The sequence below is a fragment of the Emys orbicularis genome, chromosome 12 (assembly GCF_028017835.1).
Source record: "Emys orbicularis isolate rEmyOrb1 chromosome 12, rEmyOrb1.hap1, whole genome shotgun sequence".
NCBI lineage: Eukaryota > Metazoa > Chordata > Testudines > Emydidae > Emys > Emys orbicularis.
In genome coordinates this window covers 45,326,825-45,354,824 of record NC_088694.1, presented here as the reverse complement: position 1 = coordinate 45,354,824, position 28,000 = coordinate 45,326,825, and the positions used below count along the sequence as shown (strand labels likewise).

General features: G+C 43.4%; 1 protein-coding gene and 2 pseudogenes across 1 annotated transcript; 2 read left to right on the top strand and 1 right to left on the bottom strand.

Moving 5' to 3' along the window:
* Window positions 1-393: 393 nt before the first annotated feature.
* On the top strand, window positions 394-1,339 carry LOC135887093 (olfactory receptor 10C1-like; annotated as a pseudogene).
* Window positions 1,340-11,729: 10,390 nt separating this feature from the next.
* On the top strand, window positions 11,730-12,675 carry LOC135886319 (olfactory receptor 10A3-like; annotated as a pseudogene).
* A 7,986-nt stretch (window positions 12,676-20,661) lies between these two features.
* Window positions 20,662-21,609, bottom strand: LOC135886317 (olfactory receptor 14C36-like). Its single transcript, XM_065414127.1, has one exon. The coding sequence runs from the start codon at window positions 21,607-21,609 to the stop codon at window positions 20,662-20,664; it is 948 nt and encodes a 315-aa protein (XP_065270199.1).
* Between the last annotated feature and the right edge of the window lie 6,391 nt (window positions 21,610-28,000).

Here is a 28,000-nt window from a genome sequence, read left to right as displayed (position 1 = left end):
GACATTTAGTTCCACCAGTGTAAATCCATTCAAGCTGTTTTATACAATTATAATTTCATTGGTCAAAATTTTGTTTCTCTGACGCTAGTATAAAACTGTATTTCCACTGAGGTTAGGAACATACACCAATATAAAGCTGGTGTGACTGAGAGGAGAAAACGAACTATCAACATTTGTGAAGTTTCTCTGGATTGACAGTCTTGTGAGAGGAGAATAGGTCTCTTTCCTGATTCATATCAGTTTGAGGAATGTATGGGTGGAGTGATAGGGGACAAGTCATGATAGATAGATAGATAGATAGATAGATAGATAGATAGATAGATAGATAGATAGAAGCCAATTTGACTTGATTTAAAACATCATACTAACAAGTTTTCTTTTTTACTTCTCAAGATGAAATATGCTGAGGGAGAAAATGAGAAAAAACACCTCTGTGACTGAGTTTGTCATTCTCGGCTTCTCTAACCACCGAGACATGAATCTCATTCTGTTTGTGGTGTTTCTATGCATTTACATTGTCACAGTGCTGGGCAACATCCTCATCATCGTTGTCATATATGTTGATCCGACCCTGCGCACACCCATGTACTTTTTCCTGAGGAACTTGTCCTTCTTGGACCTCTGTTACGCCTCAGTCACTCTACCCAAGATGCTGGCCAACCTCCTCTCAGAGAATAAGAATATTTCCTTTTCCAGTTGTGCTGTACAGATGTTTTTCTTTCTATTCTTTGGCATTACTGAATGCTTTCTCCTGGCTTCTATGGCGTATGACCGCTATAATGCAATATGCAACCCATTGCGCTACACTGCTATCATGAATAAGAGGGTTTGCATCCAGCTGACAGGTGGTTCATGGATCTGTGGCACGCTGGTGGCTATGGGGCACACAACCTCTGTATTCACACTTCCTTTTTGTGGGTCCAATGTGATCAATCACTTTTTCTGTGATATCCAGCCACTGCTGAAGCTGGTGTGCTGGGACACCTACTGGATGGAGATCGAGATCATCATGGGTGCTGCCTTCACCCTCATGATGCCATTGTTGCTGAGTCTGGTGTCCTACATCTGTATCATCTCCACCATCCTGAAAATTAGGTCTACTGAAGGCAGACATAGAGCCTTCTCCACCTGCTCCTCACACCTCATCGTGGTGACATTGTGCTATGGGACTGCCCTTATCGTATATGCACGCCCCAAGTCCAGCTATGGTCTGGGTGTGGACAAGTTGTTCTCTCTTTTCTATTCAGTGGGGATTGCGCTCTTGAACCCCATTATCTACAGCTTCAGGAACAAGGAGGTGAAAGATGCTTTGAGGAAAATAGCAATGAAAATCTTTTAAAAAAATCAGATAATTTTTCTTCAGTCACATGAGCCTCTGAGAAATATTTCCCAAGTAGCATCTCAGCCATAATGGAGATGCTTCCCTTGTGTAATATAGTGCTGGTGAAATTTACTGAGTTTTGTTTTTCCATGACATTTTTCCTTTAATGTTTTAATTTTAACAAAAGAAACGAGGGGAAAAATTCATTTTTAGAATATTATTTTATTATTACTTGAATCCTTAAAATCTATTAATATTTTAGGGAAAAAAACAAAAAAACAAAATAAAAAGACAATATGAATGGACATTTCTTTTCTCTCGCCTCCCATTGCTTTACCAGGTCTAATTCAAAAACATCTCAGTTCTATAGAAAAGTTCCCTTGGGTGGTTGACCTTTTCTGAATTTCCCAAATATTTTCTCAGAAATGTTGATGATAGAAATTGGTAGGGGGAAAAGGAACTCAAAATATTTAACTTTTTTTGGATAATGAGCCAGCTCTAACCATTATATTTTATGGCACCAGTGGTCCTCTTTCCTATAGGTAGTTTGACTTGGGCTGCTGTAGTGGGGACCTCATAATTGCATAGGTGGTTTAAAAGCAGAGCTGGAAAATAATTGGAATTCCTGTCCCCCAGGAAAAGCTGGCATTTCAACATTTGTTTTCATTCCAAATGAGGATAAAAAAAAATAAAAGTTCAAAATTTTTCACAAAATAGAAATTCTGAAAAAATTGTGGTTTGGAAATATTGAAACATTTGATTAAGAAGATAAGAACTGCCATACTGGGTCAGACCAATGGTCCACCTAGCCCGTTATCTTGTCTTCTGACAGTAGCCAATGCCAGGTACTCTTAGAGGGAATGAACAGAACAGGTAATCAACAACAGCTTCTGGCAAACTGAGCCTAAGGAGACCATCCCTGCCCATCCTGGCTACTAGACATTGATGGACCTATCCCCATTAACTTATCTAGCTCTTTTTTGAACTCTGTTACAGTCTTGGCCTTCACAACATCCTCAGGCAATAGTTCCACAGGTTGACTGTGCGTTGTGTGAAGAAATACTTCTGTGAAAGTTACTAGTGACCCCCCTTAACAGAGCAGCCTTTATGTCAACCAGTGGCCATTAGGGGGAAGCAGACACTTCAAGTACACAGTAGCCTGAACTTTTCAACTATCTTCCCTTTCAAGGCCTTATGGTAGTTAGAGCTGGTCCCAAGCCGGTTTTCACTGACCAGATAGCAAAAGCACGGGTCTGACAACCACCAATCAAGTGTTAACATGGCAAGGGCCTTTGTCTGAATTTGTATAAAGGATCTGTAAAATGTGTGTAAGACAGAGTCTTTGTACCAAGGTGCAAGGCTCTCCTTTCTTTTGCAGAATAAAGCAACTCTTCCTTATCCCTGTCTGGCTGTTATTGGCTCTCAGCTAGGTGGACCCGATATTTCAGTGACAGTTTCTGGCGACTCCGCCGGGACTCTCCTAGCTCGGACATTGGACTCCGGACGGCTGCGGTGAACTGGGAATGGCGCCAATGGGATGTTTCACCCCTTTTCTCTGCTTCATCGCAGCCCCTGGGGTTCATAAGGTGAGTCCTAATAGGATAAGGAGACACTATCTGGTTCTGGCTCTGGTTTGGTTTGGTTTGGTTTTGGTTAACCGGTTAATGAATTTCTGTCTTATACATTTGGGCATTAGGTGTGTGGACGGAACTGAGCCTCTCATTCGTAATTCCTCAGAATGGAAGCCATCGCGTGCGATGAAGCTCTGAGGTCGAATTAAGATCCTTCTGTCCGGTCCCCTGTAGCGGTCAGTATTAGTAGAAATTCCTGTAATAGGATCCTATTAGGCCATAATTCCCTCTGTGCTCTGTGTAATTCTCTGTTAGAGTGTCAGCAGACAGATGGGTGGGTCTCTGGTAAAACCCTCTAAGGATAGCCCTTTGGATTATATGTTAAGTAAATGGTCTTTACCCGGTGTTCAAAAAGAAATAGTTACACCTTGTGTAGAAATTGATGTGGCTAGTGTTGTGGAAATTGAATTGTGGAGAGGATGTGCATTTTCCCCAGAACATGTGCAGTGTATATTGTAGCAGAGGTAAAAGAAATGCAGACCTACTAATATAGGTTGGTTTGTCTCTTTCAGACTACTAATATAGGTTGGTTTGTCTCTTTCAGATCACTGTGTGTTTGAAAGCAGGAGTTAGAAGTAAAAGGCAATCAAAAGTCTGAGAAAGTTAATTGTGTCCCTTTATAAGTAAGAATCTTTAAGCTGTGGATAGCTTTGGATCTGGAAGCAAGCCAGAAAGCATCTGTATTAATGCAATTTTCTAACTAATAAGGTAGAAGCCACTGAAACCTGGGCTGCCTATGAAACAAATACAAGGAAATATGGGGTAATTCCTCTGTTTTGCCTAAAATCAACAAGAGTATGTGTATATAAAGGAAATATTTTAAGCAATGACTGACTGCCCAGAAGGGGTAGACCTCTGTTCTTTTGTCTTTCAGATCATCAGAGGATGCCAGCTGAACAGCATTCAACGTACCATGCATTTACTGGCACAATAGGAATTATTTTTGTGTTCTATGGCCAAAATTGTTGTTAAAATTTGCATACCAACAGTCTTTGGAAGCAAGGACATGGAATGTTAACCCACTCCCCATATTGCCCATGGGATCCTTCTGGCTACCTCAGATTTCTAGCCAGAGGGCTGGGGAGGGAGGAAAGCTATTGGACACCAGAGGTTGTACCAAGTGGACTCCTCAAAAGTGGGTGTGCTTGTCCTGGCTTGTTGCTCCAAAGCTCTGTAATAAAGTTATTTTACTGGAAGGGTGTAAATGGCATTCATTGAGTAATAAGACTAATGTACTGTATAATGGCAATGTGTATGTGTTCATTGTTGGGAAAAGGTGTATGAGTGAAGAATGGAAGTTTCCTTTGTAGGTTAAAAGAAGCCAAAAAGGGAAGAAGGAAAAAGAACAGAACGAGTTAACTGGAAAAAATAGCTAGCAAGCTCAGCCCAAAGATAAAATGCTGGCCCCAGTCAAGGACACTGCCCACAGCTAAGACTTGGCTGACAGCCAAGAAAAGGGGGGCCTGAATGTGCCCAAGCAACTATGAGATCTGCAAAACACTGCCAGATATTAATGAAATGTGTTAGGTTTCTTTTCTCACAGATAAAAGAAGTGCTACCCAAAGAACCTAGCAGCCCTGCCATTCATTGAGACAAGGAGACTGAGTCTATGTAAAGATCCACCAATGAAAGACTGCTTTGGCTCCATGCTGGAAAGGCCCTTTCCAAGTCCTGTTAACCACCAACACCGCTGTGAAGTGCCAAGGACTGCCTACCTGGACCAATGCTTCTCACTGTAAAAAGACCCCTCCACCTCGGGAGGACTCTCCGACTGATAAGCCTATTTCTCCTTCTAGCTCTGCTGTGCCTTCTGGACAGCAGGAAAAAGGAAAAAAAAGACAAGGTGAAGTGCTAGTAACCTCTCCCTTGTCCACTGACAGACCTACTGTGCCTTTGAATTTTTTTAGAAGACGCAAAACCATTACAGGGTGATGTGCTAGTAACCTATCCCCTGTATGATGCTAAACCACACTGTTTCAGGAAAAGAGAAGAAGGAACACTTGCTTCATTGAAGCCACAAAGTCCAGGGATTCCTGCCTACAAGAGACATTAAGAACTGACCCTGGTGAAGAAACTTGTGGAACCCATGCTTGGGAATGTGGTATAGTACTACACCAAAGAAAAATGTATTAGGATATCAATGGACTGTGATTAACACTACACTAGGGACTGTTAAATTTTCATTACCTTTATCCAGTTTCCAGATCACCTCTACATACCCAAATTGCTCACAGGGGGCTGCCATTAGATTAGCACAAAAGAGGGTTTGGGTTATTTCCTCTAGAAAGAAGAGAGACTTGACCGGATCCCTTTGGGATGGGGCCAATAGTGCAGCAGCAGTTTGGAATATTTTTAAGAACCAAAACATGATGAGAAATTGGGGCACAGCTAACCCAGGTACAGGCTGGAGTTGGTGAGTTACATGTTATCTCCGCCCTTAGTTCTATGACCCAGAAGTTGCTGACAGAGATGGTATTGAATATCACTGAGGCTGGGAAGGCATTGCAGTGGGATCTAGCATGTTCAGAAATTCAGGATTTCCTGAATGACCAGCTAATGGCCATTCGGAATGATCTAGAGCATCAGGCTTGGCCCACTGCCCTTACAGACACATCAGGAGTACCATCTGATCTGTGGCCATGGAGACATACTTGGAAACTTTCTGGGTGGAAGTGCAAATGTTCTCAATGCTCCTTCCAAGCATATGAACCAATTGGGGGGGGGGGAGACTTGTGCTCGCATCGGGGAAAAATGTTGTTTTTATGTTAATCATTATGGCTTAATTGAGCAGGATTTACAAGCCATTGAGAATGCTGCTGTTGTTTTCCGTGCTGTATCTCTTGATCACACCTTTAGTTTTAAGGACCTCCTTCCAGACCTTGGGTCATGGTTTACGGGGCTCTTTCAACAATTGTTAAATGGATTCTTTTCTTTCTATGTGTTATCTGGATAATGATACAATGTGCCAAATGCCTGTGTAATGCTATGATCAAAAGCTCTGCTGTCCATATGAAAATCCAGTATCTGTCCCTCCAGCTTGATCGCAAATTGTGTAATGGGCCTGACAATTTTTGAATTTGTCAGGCCCGAAGGGGGGACTGTAAAAGTTACTAATGACCCCCCCTTAACAGAGCAGCCTTTATGTCAACCAGTGGCCATTAGGGGGAAGCAGACACTTCAAGTACACAGTAGCCTGAACTTTTCAACTGTTTTCCCTTTCAAGGCCTTATGGTAGTTGGAGCTGGTCCCAAGCCAGTTTTCACTGACCAGATAGCAAAAGCACGGGTCTGACCACCACCAATCAAGTGTTAACATGGCAAGGGCCTTTGTCTGAATGTGTATAAAGGATCTGTAAAGTGTGTGTAAGACAGAGTCTTTGTACCAAGGTGCAAAGCTCTCCTTTCTTCTGCAGAATAAAGCAACTCTTCCTTATCCCTGTCTGGCTGTTATTGGCTCTCAGCTAGGTGGACCCGATATTTCGGTGACACTTCCTTTTGTTTGTTTTAAACCTGCTGCCTATTAATTTCATGGGGTGACCCCTAGTTCTTGTGTTATGAGAAGGAGTAAATAACACTTCCTTATTTACTTTCTCCACACTAGTCTTGATTTTATAGACCCCTATCATATCATAACACATTTTGAGATTCCAGCAATAAAAATATTTATTTTTGGTTCATTAAGCTGACCAGATGGCTCCATTCTCCCATCTGAATCAGGCTCATTGTACAGAATGTACTACCTCCCTCATAATCCACCCAGAAACATATGACTCCCATGATGCACCATGGAACGTGGGCAAGTGGAATTCCACATTATATTACTGGTGATGTAGACCTCCAGGGAGCTGGAATTACAATTCCCAGAAGGCAATGCACCGATAGGGAAATGCGGTTTAATGTTTTGTTGAACTGCTTTGAAACAAATCATTTTGGGTCAGTTCCAAAAAGCAAAATATTCTCATCTGAGTCGAACTGACCCAAAACCTAACATTCCCATTTTAAGTTTTCCAATGGAATTCATTTTTGTGGAAATTGCATTTTCTGCCAGAAAATCCATCCTACAAAAAATTCCCAAGCACCTCTACTTAAATGCCTTCCCTATTTGACTTTGGCCTTAAATTGCAGCATTGGAGGTTTTAAAAAAAACAGGTTAGACAATCACCTGTCAGGGATGCTCTAGATAATACATAGTCCTGCCGTGAGTACGGGGATTGGACTAGAAGATCTGTCAAGGTCCCTTCCAGTCCTACGTTTCTATGATTCTATGATTCTCTGCTACTTTGAAAAGATCACAATTCAATATTTTTCCCAAGTAGATACTTATAGACAGTAATCAAGTCATTCCTCAGCCTTCTCTTTGTTAAGAAGAATAGATTGTTGTACAATGTATACTGGATAGTAGACCTCCGGGTGCAGCACAGAGTGAGGGACTGAAAAGGGGCGGCTACATTGTATAATGTGCACTAGGAGCAGCAGAGGGTGAGGGGTGGGGAAGGGGCAGCTATACTGTATAATGGACACTGGAGGCAGCAGAAGATAAGGGAAGAGAAGGGGACAGGGCACACTGTATATTTGCAAGATCATGTCACAAATTGCACAAAACTAGAGGCTGAGTCGAGAAGTTTTTAGAGCAGTGGTTTTCAACCTTTTTTTCATTTGTGGACCCCTGACAATATTTGAATGCAGGGGCAGACCCTTTTGGAATTTCAAGCTGTGGTATCCAGACCCCTGCCATAGAAGTCTTAGACCGAAAACTGACTGAACAGAATTCAACTATAAATGTTGCACATGTTCGGAAAGGAATTTGATGCTGCATGAGAAAGGGTGCTAAACTGTGGGCGTCTATGGTAATGACAACACTCCAGGATTTGTCCTGTAGGAGGAGTATTCACATGCTTTTGATTGATCTGAAAAATGGAATTCCTTTTTTGGGATCTGAAACTTTATTTTCATAGTCACCTTTCGTGGCCCCCTTAGACATAGTCTGTGGAACACAGGTTGAAAACCACTGTTTTAGAAAATTTGGCCCATGAACTTTGAAAATAATCCAATCTTTTGGTGGTTCCACTTGAAACTTTGAAAGAAACATTAAAAAAAAAACGTGGTCAAAAGATATCTCATTTTCCACCTGAGGCGAATAGACAGAATCTCTCTTCAGGGATCACAATATAATGGATAAAATTGCTTTTGTTCACAGCTACATAAATATGTTAATAGATCCCTTTGGTAGCATGTGCCACAATACTTGTGAGATCCCTGAAACAGGAAGGAGTGGAAGGTGGGAGGAGAGTGAGAAAGAATAAAAATCCCCCGGGTCTTTTTGATTTGAAATTAACAATAACATGAGAGCCTACATCAAAGAAAGAGCTTCTTTCAGGAATGAATGATGACAATGGATCACTCTCATTAATGAGTGTTTATTTAGTTATGATTGCTATTACAGTGCACAGACACATATGTGATGTCTGTCTTAGACATAGCTGGATGCAGGATGGATGGATGGAAGCTGTGTACTACATGTGTGTGTGAGAAAGCAATCGAATGGGATATATCTGATCACTGTTCAAGACAGAACAGGTGAAATGTCTCTTTCAAAACAGGTAAATTTTTCATTCTATATTTTTAGTGGAAATTTTCACCAAGATAATCCATTTCCTAAAAATAAAATAAAATAAACATATTTTCATTGAAAAAGAGATAATCTCCAAAGTGTTATTTTTTAAAATTATGTTTGACAACCAAAAACAAAACAAATCAAAACAAAAATTGGAGATTGTGTTTTTTCAATGAAAATTCAAAACACTTCAAAAATGTTGAAGAAAAGAGAAAACACTTTCATTTTCATCAAAATTGTCCATGAGGGAAAATATTTCCCCAACCAGCTCTTTTGTTTCTGGCAAGCTTCTCATCTTTGCATTGTTACATAAGAACATAAGAATGGCCATACTGCATCAGACGAATGGTTCATCTAGCCCAGTATCCTGTCTTCCCACAGTGACCAATACCAGGTGCTTCAGAGGGAATGAACAGAACAGGTAATCATCAAGTGATCCATCCCCGGTCGCCCATTCCCAGCTTCCAGCAATCAGAGGCTAGGGACACTTCAGAGCATGGTTTTGCATCCCTTATCAAGTTCTTTTTTGAACTCTGTTATAGTTTTGGCCTTAAGAACATTCTGTGGCAAAGAGTTCCACAGGTTGACTGTGTGTTGTGTGAAGAAATACTTTCTTTTGTTTGTTTTAAACCTGCTGCCTATTAATTTCATTTGGTGACTTTTCTCCACACTAGTCATGATTTTATAGACCTTTTCCAATTTCAGTATGTATATATATATATATATATATATATATATATATATATATATATATATATATATATATTTGAGATGGGGTGACGAGATCTGCATGCAGTATTCAAGATGGGGGCATAGCATGGTTTTATATAGAGGCAATATGATATTTTCTATCTTATTATCTATCCCTTTCTTAACGATTCCCAACATTCTGTTCACTTTTTTGACTGCCACTGCACATTGAATGGATGTTTTCAGAGAACTATCCACAATGCCTCCAAGCTCTCTTTCTTGAGTGGTAACAGCAAATTTAGACCCCATCATTTTATATGTATAGTTGGGATTATGTTTTCCAATGTGTATTATTTTAAATTGTTCCATTCTTGTAATCCTTGTTATTGTCCAGATCTGAACTCCCTCTATTTCTATTGTATCCTCTTTTGAGATGGGGATAGCAGAATCAGAACACAGCATTCCATTTGGAGATATCTTGTTAGTAGATAGAATGGCATTAGACTATTTTCAGTGTTACTCTTCGTCACATAACGTATGCATCCATCCAAGCTGGGATTGTCAAAGGAGTTTAGGTAACTGAAAGCCATGTGTTGTCCCTTTAAAAATAAAAGCCAGTAAGACATTGGAATAACTTTACACACCTGGGTAAATCTCTTCATGTCTCAGTTCATAGATTCATAGATGCCAAGGCCAGAAGGAACCATTGTGATCATCTAATCTGACCTCCTGCAGAACACAGGCCAGAGAACTTTCCCAAAATAATTCATAGAACAGAGATTTTATAAAAACATCCAGTCTTGATTTAAAATGGAGTGGGAAACAGAGGGAAACTTGTTCCCCCTACCCCCGTGCTACAGGGTGGTTGAATGAACTAATTAATGTTTGAGAGACAACATAGGTGAATCATCTTCTGTTGAACCTCACCCACCTTTTCTCTCAAATATCCTGGGACCAACACAGCTACCACAACACTGCATACACTAACTTCACAGTTACAGTGCTAGCTGCATCTCGTGCCTTTTCTGAGAGCCTCATATCTTGGGTCTCCGACCCTTCCCTGTCCTGGGATGGTATCTGGTGCTTCTCCCACTCTTAAAAGGGGATGGGAGCACACTGACCTATGCACAAACTACTTAGCACCCTGCAGGGCCAATTGAGCCAGAGAATGAAAATGACGCTGTAGCCTAGTGGTTACTTGGGTGAGGGGAGACCATGGATCACACTCCCTTTGCTGCAATGGATTACACAAAACAGAACAGATTCAAGAGGAGAGTTTGAGAGAGAGAGCTCCCCCATAGCCCAGTGGTTAGGGCTCTCTTCCAGTATCCCAACTTCAAATCCCTTCTTCACTTCAGGCACACTGGGGAATCAAATGTGGGTCTCACACATTGCACATAAGTCCCTTAACCACTGGGGTAAAGTTTATAAAGAAGAAACCACCATCACCTCCCCTTGGTATTTTGTGAATTCTTTACTTTACTTTGCCCTGAAAAATGAAACACAAAGTTCTAGATCAAAACAAAATTAAACATTTCTATTTGACATTGCCGAAATTTTTCCACTGTTTTGGTTCCATGAAAACTATTTGGAGAACTCTGCATGAACTTCAGTCTGTGGTTTTCAGTGAATAAACTATTTGTCTGAAAAATTTCACCAAGCTCTAATTTACACTACTAACAATGTAGAATCACTCCTCTGAACTCGGATCAATAGTGATTCTGGGTATACACGGGTGTAACTGAAGGCAGATTTGAGAGTGATATACCTGCCAAGCAGGCAGAAGGGGATTTTTACTCCTTCCTTTCCACTGTTTTTCTCCAACACCTCCTCTTGCGTGTGAGTTACTGTCATTTTGCCACAAAGGCTACCATGACCAATTGGTGCAAATTGCACTGATTTTTTCCTTCTAAACCTTTTTTTTGGGTCACCTTATGCCCAAGTCCTGAGTTTGCTGCCCCCTCAATTGAGTTTATACAAGGGCCACTCTGGTAATTTGGATGAAGTTACTCCTGAAGAGATCAGAATTAGCACCATTGACTTTAACAGAGTTATTCTTTATTGACATGAGGTGTAAATGACAGAAGAATTAGGCCCATATACTTGAAATAAATGAGGCCATCTATATTCAGACTGAAGAAAGTACTTTTCCTCCCTTCAATAATCTAAGTATCCATCTATCCCGGTATTAGCTCATCTATCTGTAACCCATGCACACTGAGTGTGGAGCTGTGTCCCCCTCTGCTGGTGACTGGGCCACATAGAGGTTGATGAGCGTTGGCTAACAGATGGCTTTTTTAGCATAGACAGTAGAGGTTCATGTGTGAAGTTCCAGAGGTCTCGGGTCTAATTCCTGCAGCCAATAATCTATCCAGGGTCATGGTGCTTCATAATGGTCTATTTTATAAGGTTTCCCACCACCATGGTGTCTGAGTGTCTCTTCACTTCCTTAGGAGGTGAAACATCCTGATGACATGAAAGGAAGAAACCAATCCACTGCAATTGAGTTCATCCTCCTGGGATTTTCTGGTCTCTCTAACCTTCCAGTTTTACTCTTTGTGTTGGTCCTAGTTACGTACATGATCATCCTGCTAGGGAATGCTCTCATCATTCTTATAACATTTGCTGACCCAGCCCTTCACACCCCCATGTATTTTTTTCTCTGGAACTTGTCCTTCCTCAAGATCTGCTACACCTCGGTTACCATCCCTGAAATGCTGATCAACCTCCTCACCGGGGAGAAAACTATCTTTTTCCAGCTGTGCTGCACAGATGTATTTCCTCATCTCCCTAGGGGGCACAGAGTGCTGCCTGCTGGCCCTAATGCCATATGACCGATATGTGGCCATATGCCGCCCCCTGTCGTATACTGCCATTATGAACAAAGGTGTTTGCATGCAGCTTGTGGGCATTGCATGGCTAAGCAGCAGCCTTGTGACACTAATGCATGTCACGTGGGTATTTAATCTCCCCTTCTGCCCATCTAATGAGATTGACCATTTCTTCTACGATGCTCCACCTGTACTAGAGCTGGTCTGCGGAGACACCTACATGATTGAAATTGAAGCCCTTACCTCAACTGTATTATTTGTCGTGATCCCATTTGCACTGATACTTTGGTCCTACATCTGCATCTTGGCCACAATCCTGAAGATGCCGTCTGCTGAGGAACGGCGGAAAACCTTCTCTACTTGCTCCTCACATCTCACTGTGGTAGTCTTGCTCTTCAGCAGGGCTGGTCTCACCTACTTCCAGCCCAAGTCCAGTAGTTCACCCAGTACCAGCAAATTCTTGTCCCTCTGCTACACCATCCTCACACCGTTGTTAAACCCAGTTGTCTACAGCCTGAGGAACAATGAAATGAAAGGAGCTCTAAGGAGAACCTTTGGCAGGATATTATCTTCCTGGGGACAGCCATGATTTTGAGACAAATGACTCTGGACTGAAACTTGTGGATCTGAATGTGACCCCAGAATTGGGATCACATTCTGGATCAGCATCTGCCTTTGCCATTCAAAAAGATTCTTGCAAACTGGTTCCTCGTAATTAAGACTGTGGTGCACAAATGAGCTAGAGACTTGCTTCTATTGTCCATCACTTCTCCTTCTGGGATGCTTTCTGCTGGTTTGGGCTCAGAATAGGACTCCCAGGAGTTCCCTCAAAGAGCTCAGCACCATTCTACTCCTGCTTTTTGCCTCAGTTTGTCTGGTGTTTCTTTTAGTGCCGGTCAACAAAATTATCTCAAAAATGTTTTTTTACAAAAAGAAATTTTCACGTAAAGCATCTGCTTTCCTTGGAAGTTTTCCATTTTTTAACCAGGAATCCAAATCTTCCCCAAATATTCCTTTGGTTGGTTGGTTAGTTGGTTTTGGTCATTTTTTTTGTTTTGTTTCTCATTTGCTGAAAAACAATATATATATATATTATTTTTGATACAAAATTTGAAATTTTCCAAGGGAAAAAAATCTGACCCACTTTGATCAAATTTTTGGAAACTCTAATCAAACTTATTCACTCTAAAATTGGAGGAGAAAAGACATGCAGAAGAAGAAAATGAAGTGGTGGTGGATGCAATCAGTAGAAAGAGATGTGGTACTAATAATTACAGTCTCCTGCATTTAAGTTCTGTCTGTCTGTCCATCTAGGATATTTCTCTTATTGTTGTTCACTTATTGTAATGGTTTATGTATTTGTTTTTAATTGTATACCTCTCAAAAACTGACACCAACATTTCACTGGTGTAAATGGGACCAAAATTTCTCAGAACCTGTTTTCTAATTTTTATCCAATATCAAATTTACAAACCCATGTATATATGAATGCTATGTTAGGCCCAGAGACTTTCGTGACTTTTATGACATTTACCCTTGTTTACTGTGGATTTGGTTCTGGATAAATTCAGTCATTGATATGAAGAGTTGTATAGGGAAATATGTGTACAAACAAGCATATGCAAATGATGGATAGAGAGAGAGAAAGAGAGAGAGAGAGAGAGAGAGAGATCAGCAAAGGACATCAACATATACCTTGGTAAATTATCCCACTAAAAGAATATTGATAGAAAGACAGATCTGGATGTCAGTGCAGAAATAAATTCAAGATGTACATTTGCTGGTGCTGAAATCAGAATCATGTTCAGTTAAGTGCTAGGAAGCTTACCTGCTGGAATCCCAAGCTTCTTGGGATTCCAGCAGATAATGCCAGTATTCTTTCAGATGGTATAAAACTGTAAAATGAAAATAAGACACTGAAATACATGCATTCCTATATCTTCCTGCCCTCCTAAGTCTGTGACCAAAGAATTACTGTTGACTGGGAAAGGGAGACTGACTCATAATGCAGCCGCTTAGAATTCGTTAATAATGTTGATTATAGTTCACCTTTTTCTCAATCAAAGCAAGCAATTCTCATCCTACCAGCGCTCTGGAGTCACCACTTAAGACAAGATCACCTTTTGATATGGTGGGTACCCAAGCCAAACCTTCCTAACAGTGAGCCACTGGTGCCTTGCTAAGGAGATTTATCCAGGTGATTTATCTAACGTGTACCACGGCTGTTATTCCCTGGAGGCCCGCAGAGCTCAGAAACAAGGACAAAGGAGGAATCTGCCTTGTAAGCAAGAATAAAAACAATTAGATAACTAGGGCTGGTCCCAAAAATTCAAATTAAACCTTTTCTTGTTGGAAAATAAGGCAGCATTGCCAGGGCCAAATATTCAAAAATGTCTCCTCCCAAAAGTATTCACATTGGCTTAAAAATCATATCTATCTATCTATTCCAAGGCCAGGAGGGAACATTGTGATCACAGGTCATGGAATGTAAGGGATCTATTCCCTTTCTCTGGGACAGCTTTGTCGCAGATGGGGTCAATGGTAAAACTCTCTTTGATTTGAATGTGAATTAGATTGGGCCCTGAGTTATCTATACTCAATATAGGTAGGTCTGTGTTATATGGGAGGTGTGTCTACTTAATGTAATGGATCCTTCCTGCTTTAAAATTTACAAATCTAGGAACAGCCAGTGCAGAGGCTTCCCCACAATACAGCATGATGGCTCCCAGGGCCGGCTCTGGCTTTTTTGCGGGGGCGGCGAAAAAGCCTCCGGCCGGGAGGGGAGGGGAGGGGAGGGCAGGGCGCGGGGGGGGGGGAGGGCGGCGAGTCCCGGCGGGGGCTCCGCTCTCCCCCCGGCGGCCAGAGCGCCGGGGGCAGGGCGGCGAGAGGGCGGGGAGCCCCGTTGGGGGCTCGGCTCTTCCCCCCCCCCGCGGCCAGAGCGCCAGGGGCAGGGCGGCGAGCCCCGGCGGGGGCTCGGCTCTCCCCCCGGCGGCCAGAGCGCAGGGCGGCGAGCCCCGGCGGGGGCTCGGCTCTTCCCCCGGCGGCCAGAGCGCTGGGGGCAGGGCGGCGAGAGGGCGGGAAGCCCCGTTGGGGGCTCGGCTCTCCCCCCGGCGGCCAGAGCGCAGGGCGGCAGCCGGGGGGAGGGCGCGGGGGCGGCCAGAGCGCTGGGGGGAGGGCGGCAGGGCGGGCTCCAGGCACCAGGCAACCAAGCTGGTGCTTGGGGCGGCACCTGGAGGGGGGCGGCGCGGCGCTCGGGCCGCTGGGGAGAGCGGGGCCACAGCCGGGCTCGCCGCCCTCCCCCCGGCGCTCTGGCCGCCCCCGTGCCCTCCCCCCGGCTGCCGGGGGGAGAGCCGAGCCCCCGCCGGGGCTCGCCGCCCTGCCCCCGGCGCTCTGGCCGCCGGGGGGGAGAGCCGAGCCCCCGCCGGGGCTCGCCGCCCTCCTCCCAGGGCTCCGGCCGCCCTCCCCTCCGGCGCCCTCCCCCCGGCCGGAGGCTTTTTCGCCGCCCCCCCCCCTGGGGTGGCAAAAAAGCCAGAGCCGGCCCTGGAGGGCGGCGAGCCCGGCTGTGGCCCCGCTCTCCCCGGCGGCCCGAGCGCCGTGCCGCCCCCCTCCAGGTGCCGCCCCAAGCACCAGCTTGGTTGCCTGGTGCCTGGAGCCGGCCCTGATGGCTCCTGAGTGTGTCCAGAGCGAGACAAGTAACACCAGCATCACTGCCTAATGCTGTAGGTCACGACTGTGGTTAGATGTTTGTCTGCGTGTGTGTTTTTGGCTGCATGTGAGGGTCACCAGTCTGATTAGATGTTAATAGATGTTTGGCTGCATGTGTGTTTCCTTTGTGTGTCCCCATAGCCCAGTGCAAACAGCTGGCATGTCAGACCTCGAGTGAACCACCTAATGACCACAAGATCCATTAAGGGACAAAGGCATTAAGCCTGGTATATTTTCAACAAAGCATGGTACTGGTATTCTGCGTTATCCACTGAAACACTAATACATGTATACTCGTAAGAACAGTGAACGGTGGGACATTCCATTCCTCCCTAAGGCCAAACAAAAATACTCTCTCTGAATTACATCTTTTTACTCCGATACAAACATGATGGTACTGGCCCTGTGACATAGTTATTGTAGTTACTTCCCCCTAACATGGCTAGTTATTATTCATTATCTTGTACATGTTGGTTTAATTAAAACATTATTACATACTGTTATCCTGACCTTATCTTTCAGGAGGGGTCAGTGTGTTATCCTTGGGGAATTTTTTTGTATCATCCTTAATATCAGAATGTTCTGGTACCACTTAATATCAAAATGTGTTTGCATAAGTACTCTGTGACTAGCACTTCATAGAATGTATATTTCTGCAATATTAGCCCTGTTCTTGCCAGATTCTGTGAGCAGGTCCTGTCTCATACTAGGCCTCTAATACAAGGACCTATGTCTCAGACTCTTTTCCAGCGGTCAACGGAAGAAATTCAGCTCAGTGATAAGCAAGATTATCTCCATGGTGGTCCACTTCTGGAGGTCATTTAATAGTGGTGTGCAACTGCTGTCTGGGAGTGTGCAAGATCGATGCACACATTAGCGTGAGCAGGGACAGCTGCCGGTGAGCCTGGTGCCTGCCCCAGTGGCCCGTGCTGGGGGCAGTACAGCCACGGCTGGGCTGGGCGCTGGCTCCTGCGAGTGGTCTGACATGCTGCTGCAGTTTCTCGTCCGGTTGCTGGCCACGACCCTGCTGGTGTTGCTTATTGTCACTAGAGCCCTGCAGCGCTGCAGAGGTCAGCTTTATATCTGTGGATATCTGCACCCATGGATATAAATTTTGTATCTGTGCACAGCTCTAAGTGCAGATCATCTGAAATCAATGGACCAGATCCCCAGCTTGGGTAAAGCAATGTAGATCCACTGAAATCAATGATGAGTTCCCCAGATCCCCAGTATCATTCCACTGAAGTCAGTGAGGCCAGCGGTATAAAATGGATTTATGGAGATGTAAGGAATTTGAGAACATGGCCCATTCTGATGACACAAATCCCAAATGAACGATGGCTGAGACACAGCTAAGAATCTTACAGAACTTTCTTCATTAGAAGGTGAAGTAGAGAGAACTGCATCACACAGTACAAGATAAAGGGTGCATGTGACTGCACAGTTTGCATGATCAGGAATACATTTCTCTGCGGCCTATCCTAATCACAGATCAGGCAGCAGTACAGAGCATGGTGAGGGCAGTGTCTCCATGCAATAATAGGGATGCTGGGGCAACTGCAGTGCACTGCCAAATCTACAGCACCTACCCCAGGGTGGGAAATAGGGTGACCAGACAGCAAATGTGAACAATCGGGAGAGGGGGTGGGGGGTAATAGGAGCCTATATAAGAAAAAGACCCCAAAATTGGGACTGTCCCTATAAAATCGGGACATCTGGCCACCCTAGTGGGAAATGTCCCTGTAAAGTGTATGACAGCTGCTTGGGAGATGACAAAGGTAACTACAGACAGGAAGGAGGTGAGACTTCTTCTCACATTTTCTGACTCCCTTATGTCCTGCAGAAAGGTAAAGGACTCTGAGCTGGGCGGGAAAGGAAATCTGCTCTCCTTGGTGGAGTGTGTGGGGAACAACAGGCCACCCCAGTGGAGTGGGGAATCAATATCCCTCCTATTTGCCTCAGTTCAGGTTATCGGAGTTCCTGGGCCCTGACTGCTGGGGAGGTGGGGCAGAGAGAGGAATTTAGCCTATGGGGAGGTTTGAATAATCTTCCTTGCTAAACTTCTCTGCTGTTAAAAGCAGTGCATGGTGGAGAGCCACTTCACAGGGAAGCATCCCTGCCTTATTTCTGCTTTTGGTTGAAATAATTGCTGTGTGTAATATTTCCACGGCAGGGAGAAGTTCAACTCATTTAGGGGCAGCCATCCCCATGGGGGACAATGGGTCACCATACACAAGCCCTTCAAACTGGATGGGAGATGGGAGTGGGAGGATCAGGCTGCATGTTTACACTCAAAGATTTTGAAGTAAGAAGGGGTCATGAAGTCTTCTCCCCATAAGCACTAGAGAGAAAAAATAAAGACTGCTGTCAAACGATGCTGTACGGGCTTCTGCTGTCTGGTGGACTGCTAGTAGAATGTATATTATCTGAATAGTTGAAATGTTACATAGTGGAAGGTCATGGCAAAAAAGCCCTCCAGGGAATAAACCTGTCCAAAAAATCAATCAATGGGTTAACAAAGGTGCTTGTCATCAGCCTAGTTTCACCAATTCTTTACAGGATAGATATATGTCACAGTTTAGGGTAATTGACTCTGTATTCCCCCTCCGTAGTTCCTTGAGGGCAGCCACTCCCAACTCCTAGCCATCACGTCTCTTGAGCAGATGCTCTCTCTCCCTCCTGACTGGAGTTTTTCCATGCTGCACAGCTCCTTGCCTACACTGTGACATTCCCAGAAAACTGAAACTGGCCAGCGTCTGGACTTTGATTTCTCTTTTAAGGCTGTGAACAGCACAATAGCCTGCAGTTATAAGTTACCACAAAGTCTTTCTAAGCAAGCACATTTATTCTTAAGGTGAAAGCACTGCAGAGAAAACATTTCAAAAACAATGAAAGAATTTACACACATGCTAAAAACCTTAGCAAAGCTGATCCCACCTCCACCTCAGGCTCTGGTAGGGATGAGTCCTTCAAACCCACAGCTGATTTTTCCCTTTGGTTACATGTTCATCATTGTCTCAGATTCAGAACCACCATGAATAGTTTATTATTTTCTTTAGACAGACTTGGCTTTTAAACTAAGTGTCATGTAACAGGTGATCAGCAAACAATGGTCCCTCAGGGTGTACATACATAAGAACATAAGAATGGACCTACTGGGTCAGACCAATGGTCCATCTAGCCCAGTATGCTGTCTTCCTACAGTGGCCAATGCCAGGACATTCAGAGGGAATGAGCAAAACAGCAATCATCAAGTGATCTATCCCCTGTCACCCATTCCCAGTTTCAGACAAACAGAGGCTAGGGACACCATCCTTGCCCATCCTGGCTAATAGACCTTGATGGACCTATCCTCCATGAACTTATCTAGTTCTGTTTTAAATGCTGTTATAGTCTTGGCTGTCACAGTATCCTCTGGCAAGGAGTTCCACAGGTTGTCTGTGCATTGTGTGAAGAAATACTTCATTTATTATTGTTTAAAACCTGCTGCCTATTAATTCATTTGGTGACCCCTAGTTCTTTGTTATGAGAAGGCATAAATAACACTTCCTTATTTTCTTTCTCAACACCAGTCATGATTTAATAGACCTCTATCATATCCCTCCTTAGTCATCTCTTTTCCAAGCTGAGAAATCCCAGTCTTATTAATCTCTCCTCCTACGGAAACTGTTCCATACTCCTAAACTTTTTTCTTTTCCTTTTCTGTACCTTTTCCAATTCCAATATATCTTTTTAAGATGGGGTGACCACATCTGCACGCAGTATTCAAGATGTGGGCCTACCATGGATTTATATAGAGGCAATATGATATTTTCTGTCTTTTCATCTATCACTTTCATAAATGTTCCCAACATTCTTTAAGCTTTTTTGACTGCTGCTGCATATTGAGTGGATATTTTCTGAAAGCTATCCACAATGACTCTGAGATCTTGAGTAGCAACAGCTAATTTTTCCTCGATCATTTTACATGTATACTTGGTATTCTGTTTTCCAATGTGCATTACTTTGTATTTGCATGTGTTGGCTGGGTTTTTGCATAAGCAGAGATAGGAATTTGTATTCACCTTGCCCTAGAAATTCCCTCAGCAAACCACTTAACACTGTTTGTCCCAAAGTCCATTTTTGTCTGGCTCATTGTTCACTAGAGACCTTTGAAATTCATAAGCCTTCCCAGGGTTCACATCCCATCTCCTTGCTAGCTAGGTTACATACAAATATAAGACAAACTTTGCATTCATTACAATGGACTCCAAAGTCTTTAAAACTTAATCCAGTCCATTTTTTCCCCAGGGATATTTCCGGGACTTGCCATATCTGTCCCACGCACCATGTTTAAACACTGCTTAGAGACACATTACTGATTTGACCATGTAGTGAAAACTCTCAGAATTGTGTTCTGCGGTACATGAGTTTTCATAATACACCCATCATCACAGTATCTTAGCACTGTCCTGTAATGCAGAGATTCAAAAACTTCATTGCACCATGACCCCCTTATGACAACAATTACTACACAACACCAGAGAGGGGAACGAAGCCTGAGCCTGCCCGAGCCCCTCCACCCAGGGCAGGGGGGCCAAAGCCCAAGGGTTTCAGCACCAGTCAAAGTCCTATAACCTGAGCCCCTCTGCCCAAGGCTTCTACTGCTGCCTCGGGCGGTGGAGCTCGGGCTTCAGCCCTGGACCCCAGCAAGTCTAAGTCAGCCCTGGTGACCCCATTAAATAGGGATCACAACCCACTTTAGGGTCCCAACCCACAGTTTGAAAACCACAGCAATAGTGAATTAATGAGCATCTCTGCAGCTAAAAGGAATCCCGCCATTCATTTATGAATATGAGAACCTGGACTGGGGAGGGAATATTAACCTATATTAAGAAGTAAAAAAGCTCTTGGTGAAAAATATCTTGCTTGAAATTTTGCCCAGAGCTTCTTTTATCTCCTTGTTTCTCAGGCTGTAAATGAGCGGATTTATTACTGGGGTAACCACAGAATACAACATAGTAGCCAGCATGCCCTGATACGGGGAAGATTCTGATCCCGGCCTTAGGTACGTATATATTCCAGTGCTGATAAACAACGAAAACACAACTAGATGTGGCAGACAAGTGGAGAAGGCTTTATACCTGCCCTGTGCAGAGGGGATTCTCAGCACAGCAGAAAGGATGTGAATATAGGACACCAATATGGAAATTAAGAAAAATAACCCCACAACAGCACTACATACAATATCCACTATTTCATTAGCACTTGTATCAGCACAAGAGATTTTCAGTAGCTGTGGGATATCGCAGAAGAACTGATCAACAACATTGGACCCACAGAAAGGTAATAGGAAGGTATTACCAGTGTGGAGCAATGAATAGATACAGCTGCTGATCCAGGAACCAGCTGCCATCTGTGCACATGCCCCTCTGGTCATGATGACCCTGTAACGCAAAGGATGGCAGATTGCAACGTAGCGGTCATATGCCATTGCTGCGAGAAGGACCAACTCTGAAAAGGCAAAGAAGATACCAAAATAGACTTGGGAAACACACCCAGAGAAAGAGATCAGTCTGGTGTTGGTTAGGGAGTTCACCATGGACTTGGGGACGGTGACAGAGATGTAGCAAACATCGAGGAAGGACAAGTTGCCCAGGAAGAAATACATGGGGCTGTGAAGATGGTGGTCACTGGCTACGGCTGTGATGATGAGAAGATTGCCCATCAAGGCTGCCAGGTAAATCACCAGGAACACCACAAAGTGCAAAATCTGCAGCTCCCGAACATCAGAGAATCTCAGGAGAAGGAACTCAGTCACGGTGCTTTGGTTGGACATTTCCTGCTGTGTGGAGAGAAATGCAAGATAAAACCAGGTGAGGGTAGAAAAGAAGAAAAGAGAACAACATATGTGCTTATTCTTCTTCAGAAAAGATTCTGGATTCTAGAACTAGTGCATAGAATAGTGCTTTTCTAAGGTCATTCAGCTACAAGGAGAAAGTATTAGTGACATATTATTCTCAATTTATTTAAATACATTTTGCATATTTAATGTTCATGCTATGTCCTAGAGTTGATTGAAATTTTCCCAAACTTATTTGCTCTTCAAAATGATTCAGCCTCAGTTACAGCTAAAGAAACCCATTGGGTCAAATTCTCTGCTACTGTAAATTTTTACCTTCTATGAAACTTTGTCAGCTTACATCGGCAGAGAATTAGTAGGGCTGTTTTCAAATTACGCCCTCAATTATGGGAAGTAGAATCCTTATCTTTAGACATGGCAGAATACAATTTTTATTTTTATACCTTCACCAGATAATATCAAAGTTATTTTTTAAACATTAGTATTACCAATTTATATTTTAACAATTCCAAAAATTTATGTTTTAAGCATTTTTCCTTGCATTTTATCTATTTAAATTTTCACAGTTGCAGGAAATTATTGGGAGGGGATCACACAATGTGGGGGAGGGGACAGACAATACTTGTTTCATGACATTGAGATTGAAAAAAATAAAGGTTTGTAACCGTTAAAATGCAAATTGTCAATATCACGTCAAAATATACGAAGTAAATAGCCTTAAATCAAAGCTCAACTAAGTTCTCAAGTAGCATTTTTCTTACTTTGCCTAGCTGCATATTTTGATTATTCTCAATGGAAATATTTTTTGTTGGTTTTTGTGTGTATGGTGAAATTAATATTTACTGAGAGTCCTGTGGCAACTTTAAGACTAACAGATGTATTGGAGCATAAGCTTTCGTGGATGAATGCCCACTTCGTTGGATGCATGTGCATCTGACGAAGTGGGCATTCATCCACGAAAGCTTATGCTCCAATACATCTGTTAGTCTTAAAGGTGTCACAGGACTCTCTGTTGCTTTTTACAGATCCAGACTAACACGGCTACCCCTCTGATACTTAATATTTACTGACTTTTATTGATAAAACTGTAATTCTTCCAAGCCTACTTATAAGTCAATCCAGACTATATTGGCACAGTCAATGGACATGTATTTACAATGTTATATGGGGTATGTCTACATTGCAAAAAAACTCCCATTAGCGACGAGTCTCAGTGCCTAGGTCAACTGATTTGGGCTCGTGCGACTGGGCTAAAAGTAGCAGTGTAGACAATCCCGGTTGGGCTGGAGGACCAGATTTAAAACCCGGTGAAGTGAAAGGATCTCAGAGCCTGGCTCCAGCCTGAATGGGAATGTCTGCACTGCTATTTTCAGCCCCCTGAGCCCCGTGAGCTCGAGTTAGTTGACTGAGTCTTTGAAGCTTGCTGCCGTGGGACATTTCCCCCCCCCCAGTATAGAGATACTTATGGTGTCCAAAACAGCCAGTGCTGTTTTTGGTGAGATAAACAAAAGAAAAAGGTGGTGGTGCTGGGAGTCTGATTCTATCTGATTCCACGGGGCACCCGGAACAGTACACTCAGTGCTAGGCATCAAAAAGAAAGATAATGATAAATGAAGGCAGAAGTGGGGAGGAACAGAGTTTTTATAGGTTGGAGGGGATTAACGGCGAGGACAGTTTATTCTGTCATCCATCCATCCCACATTCCATCCATCTACCCATCCCTATAAGCAGCTATCTATATAACAATCCACCCATCTTCATAAATATATACCTATAAAACAACAGCAATTCATCCATTTCCATCATTATCTATCTATCTATCTATCTATCTATCTATCTATCTATCTATCTATCTAATCTGCTTTGACTTTTACATAAGTCAACACCATCTTCTTGAATCAGACAGCACTGGACACCAACATGTATCATGGTAAATTATCCCAAGAAAAGAAAATTGATAGAAAGACAGATATGGATGTCAGTGGAGAAATAAATTCAAAATTTACATTGTCTGGTGCAGAAATCAGAATCATGTTCAGTTATATGATAAGAAGCTTACCTGCCGGAATCCTGAGTTGAAACACCAAGTATTCTTTCAGATACTATAAAACTGTATAATAAAAATATGACACTGAAATACATGCATTCCTATATCTCCCTGCCCCCCTAAGTCTGCGACCAAAGAATTACTGATTACTGGTACCAGTTTTGGCTGGGAAAGGAAGACTGACTCATAATGCAGCCGCTTAGAATTGGTTAATAATGTTGATTATAGTTCACTTGTGTCTCAACCAAAGCAAGCAATTCCCACCCTACCAGTGCTCTGGAGTCACCACCAGGTACGATGGAAATATATTAAGACAAGATCTCCTTTTGATATGGTGGGTACCCAAGTCGGACCTTCTTAGCAATGAGCAACTGGTGCCTTGCTAAGGAGATTTATCCAGGTGATTTCTCTGACGTGTACCAGGGTTATTATTCCCTGGAGGCCTGCTGAGCTCAGGAACAAGGACACAGGAGGAATCTGCCTTGTAATCAAGTATAAAAACAATTCGATGACTAGGGCTGGTACCAAAAAAATTCAAATTAAACCTTTTCTTGTTGTAAAAAGAGACAGCATTGCCAGTGCCAAATGTTCAAAAATGTCTCCTCCCAAAAGTAATGACATTAACTTATCTATCTATCTATCTATCTATCTATCTATTCATTCCAAGGCCAGAAGGGAACATCGTGATCACAGGTCACGGAATGTAAGGGATCTATTCCCTTTCTCTGGGACAGCTTTGTCGCAGATGGGGTCAATGGTAAAACTCTCTTTGATTTGAATGTGAATTAGATTGGGCCCTCAGTTACCTATACTCAATATATGTAGGCCTGTGTTATATGGGAGGTGTGTCTACTTAATGTAATGGATCCTTCCTGCTTTAAAATCTACAAATCTATGAACAGCCAGTGCAGAGGCTTCCCCACAATACAGCATGATGGCCGCTGAGAGTGTACAGAGTGAGATAACAGCAGCATCACTCTCTAATGCTGTAGGTAGAAGCTGTGGTTAGACGTTAATACATGTTTGGCCGAGTGTGTGTGTTTGGCTGTGTGTGAGGGACACCAGTCTGATTAGATGTTTGGCTGTGTGTGTGTGTTTCCTTTGTGTGCCCCCCCCCAGCCCTGCACAAACAACTGGCACATCAGACCTCAAGCAAATGACCAAATAACCACAAGATCCATTAAGGGACAAAGGCACCTAGCCAGGTTTATTGTCAACAAACCATGGTACTAGTATTCTGTAGACTCTACCGGACCACTAATACATGTACACTCGTAACAGTGGACCAGCTCAGTGAACAGTGGGACTTTCCATTCCTCCCTAAGGCCCAACAATAGATCTTTATACCCCTGTACAAACAAGTTAGTATTGCCCCTCTGACATAGTTACTTTAATTACTGCTCCCTAACATGACTAGTTTTTATTCATTATCTTGTATATGTTGATTTAATTAAAACATTTTTATTACGTACTGTTATCCTGACCTCATCTTTGGCGGGGGGGGGGGGGGGGGGTCAGTGTGTTTCTGTTATCCTTGGGGAATGTTTTTGTACCATCCTTAATATTGGAATGTTCTGGTACCACTTAATATCAAAATATGTTTGCATAAGTACTCTGTGATTAGCACTTCTTAGGAATGTATATTTCTGCAATATTAGCCCTGTTCTTGCCAGATTCTGTGAGCACCTCTTATACAAGGGTTTATGTCTCAGGCTCTTTTGCTACTACAGGAGCCAATGGAAGAAATTAAGCTCAGTGATGAGCAACATTATCTCCATGGAGGTCCACTTCTGGAGGTCATTTAATTGTGGTGTGCAACTTCTGTCTGGGAGCGTGCAATCTCCATGCACACACTAGAGTAACCAGGGACAGCCGCCTGTGAGCCTGGTGCAAGTGGGCCATGCTGGGTGCAGTACAGCCACACCGGAGGAGGTGCCTGGGCTTTGTGCTGGATCCTGCGAACGGAGGACCGACATGCTGCTGCTTTGGCCGCTGCAGTTTCTGGTCCAGTTGCTGGCCATGACCCTGCTGGTCTTGCTTATTGTCGCTAGAGCCCTGCAGATGTGCAGAGGTCTACTTTATATCTGTGGATATCCGCACCTACAGATATAAATTTTGTATCTGTGCACAGCTCTAAGTGCAGATCATCTGAAATCAATGGACCAGATCCCCAGCTTGGGTAAAGCAATGTAGATCCTCTGAAATCAATGGCGAGTTCCCCAGATCCCCAGTATAGTCCCATTGAAGTGAGGCCAGCATTATAAAATTGATTTATGGAGATTTAAGGAATTTGAGAACATGGCCCATTCTGACAACACAAATCCCAAATGAACGTAGGCTGAGACATGGCTAAGAATTTTACAGAACTTTCTTCATTAGAAGGTGAAGTAGAGAGAACTGCATCACACAGTACAAGATAAAGGGTGCATGAGACGCCACGGTGTGCAGTGATCAGGAATACATTTCTCAGTGGCCTATCCTTATCAGAGACCAGGCAGCAGTACAGAGCATGGCGAGGGCAGTGTCTCCATCCAAATGTAGGGATGCTGAGGCAACCGCAGTGCACTGCCAAATGTACAGCACCTACCCCAGGGTGGGAAATGTCCAAGTAAAGTGTACGACAGCTGCTTGGGAGATGACAAAGGTAACTACAGACAGGAAGGAGGTGAGACTTCTTCCCACAGTTTCTGACTTCCTGATGTCCTGCGGAAAGGTAAAGGACCTTGAGCTGGGCGGGAGAGGAAATCTGCTCTCCTTGGCTGAGTGTGTAGGGAACAACAGGCCACCCCAGTGGAGTGGGGAATCAATATCCCTCTCGCTTCCCCCAGAAAAGCTGAGTATAAGCCATCAGAGTTTGTGGGACCTGACTGCCGGGGAGGTGGGGCAGAGAGAGGAATTTAGCCAATGGGGAGGTTTGAATAATCTCCTTTGCTAGACCCCTCTGTTGTTACAAGCAGTGCATGGTGGAGAGCTGCTTCACAGGGAAGCATCCCTGCCTTATTTCTGCTTTTGGTTGAAAAAATTGCTCTGTGTAATATTTCCACGGCAGGGAAACGTTCAACCCATTGTGGGGCAGACATCTCCTTGAGGGACAATGGGACACCATGCATAAGCCTTACAAACTGGATGGGAGATGAGAGTGGGAAGATGAGGTTGCAGGTTTACACCCAAAGGTTTTGAAAAAAGAAGGGGTAATGAACTCTCGTCCCCATAGCACTAGAGAGAAAAATTAAAGACGGCGGCTGTCAAACGATGCTGTAAGGATTTTCAATGTCTGGTGGCCTCCTAGTAGAATGTTTATTATCTGAATAGTTGAAATGTGACATTCTGGATGGTCATGGCAAAAAAGCCATCAAGGGAATAAACCTGTCCAGAAAATAAATCAATGGGTTACACTAGGGTGCTTGTCAAGCTGCTTAGTTTCACCAGTTCTTTACAGGACAGATCTCTGTCACAGTTCAGGATAATTGACTCTGTATTCCCCCTCCATAGTTCCTGGAGGACACCCACTCTTCCCAACTCCTAGCCATCACCTCTCTTGAGCAGATGATCTCTCTCCCTCCTGACTGGAGTATTTCCATGCTGCACAGCTCCTTGCCTACACTGTAATATTCCCAGAAAGCTTAAAGAGGCCAGAGTCTGAACTTTGCTTTCTCTTCTCAGGCATAATAGCCTGCAGTTATAAGTTACCCACAGTCTTTCTAAGCAAGCACATTTATTCTTAAGGTGAAAGAAAGCATCACAGAGAAAACATTTCAAAAACAGTGAAAGAATTTACACACATGCTAAAAATCTTACCAGAGCTCATCCCACCTCCAACTCAGGCTCTGGTAGGGATCAATCCTTCAAACCCACAGGTAATTTTTCTCTTTGGTTACAAGTTAATAATTGTCTCAGATTCTGAATGAGAACCACCATGAACAGTTCATTCTTTTCTTTAGAGCGCTTGGGCCTTTAAACTTAGTGTCATGTAACAGGTGATCAGCAAACAACACTCTGCTCCTCAGGGTGCACATACATAAGAACATAAGTATTGCTATTCTGGGTCAAACCAGTGGTCCATCTAGTCCAATATGCTCTCTTCCGACAGTGGTCAATGCCAGATCATTCAGAGGGAATGAACAGAACAGGTAATCATCAAGTGGCCCATCCCATTGGCCATACCCATTTCTGACAAACAGAGGCTAGGGACACCATCCCTGCCCATCCTGAGTAATAGCTGTTGATGGACATGTCCTCCATGAATTTAACTAGCCCTTTTTTTTAACCCTGTTATAGTCTTGGCCTACAGAACATCCTCTGGCAAAGAGTTCTACAGGT

Coding starts and splice junctions, on each gene's coding strand:
- LOC135886317 (XM_065414127.1), bottom strand. CDS start 21,609: ATGTCCAACCAAAGCACCGTGACTGAGTTCCTTCTCCTGAGATTCTCT.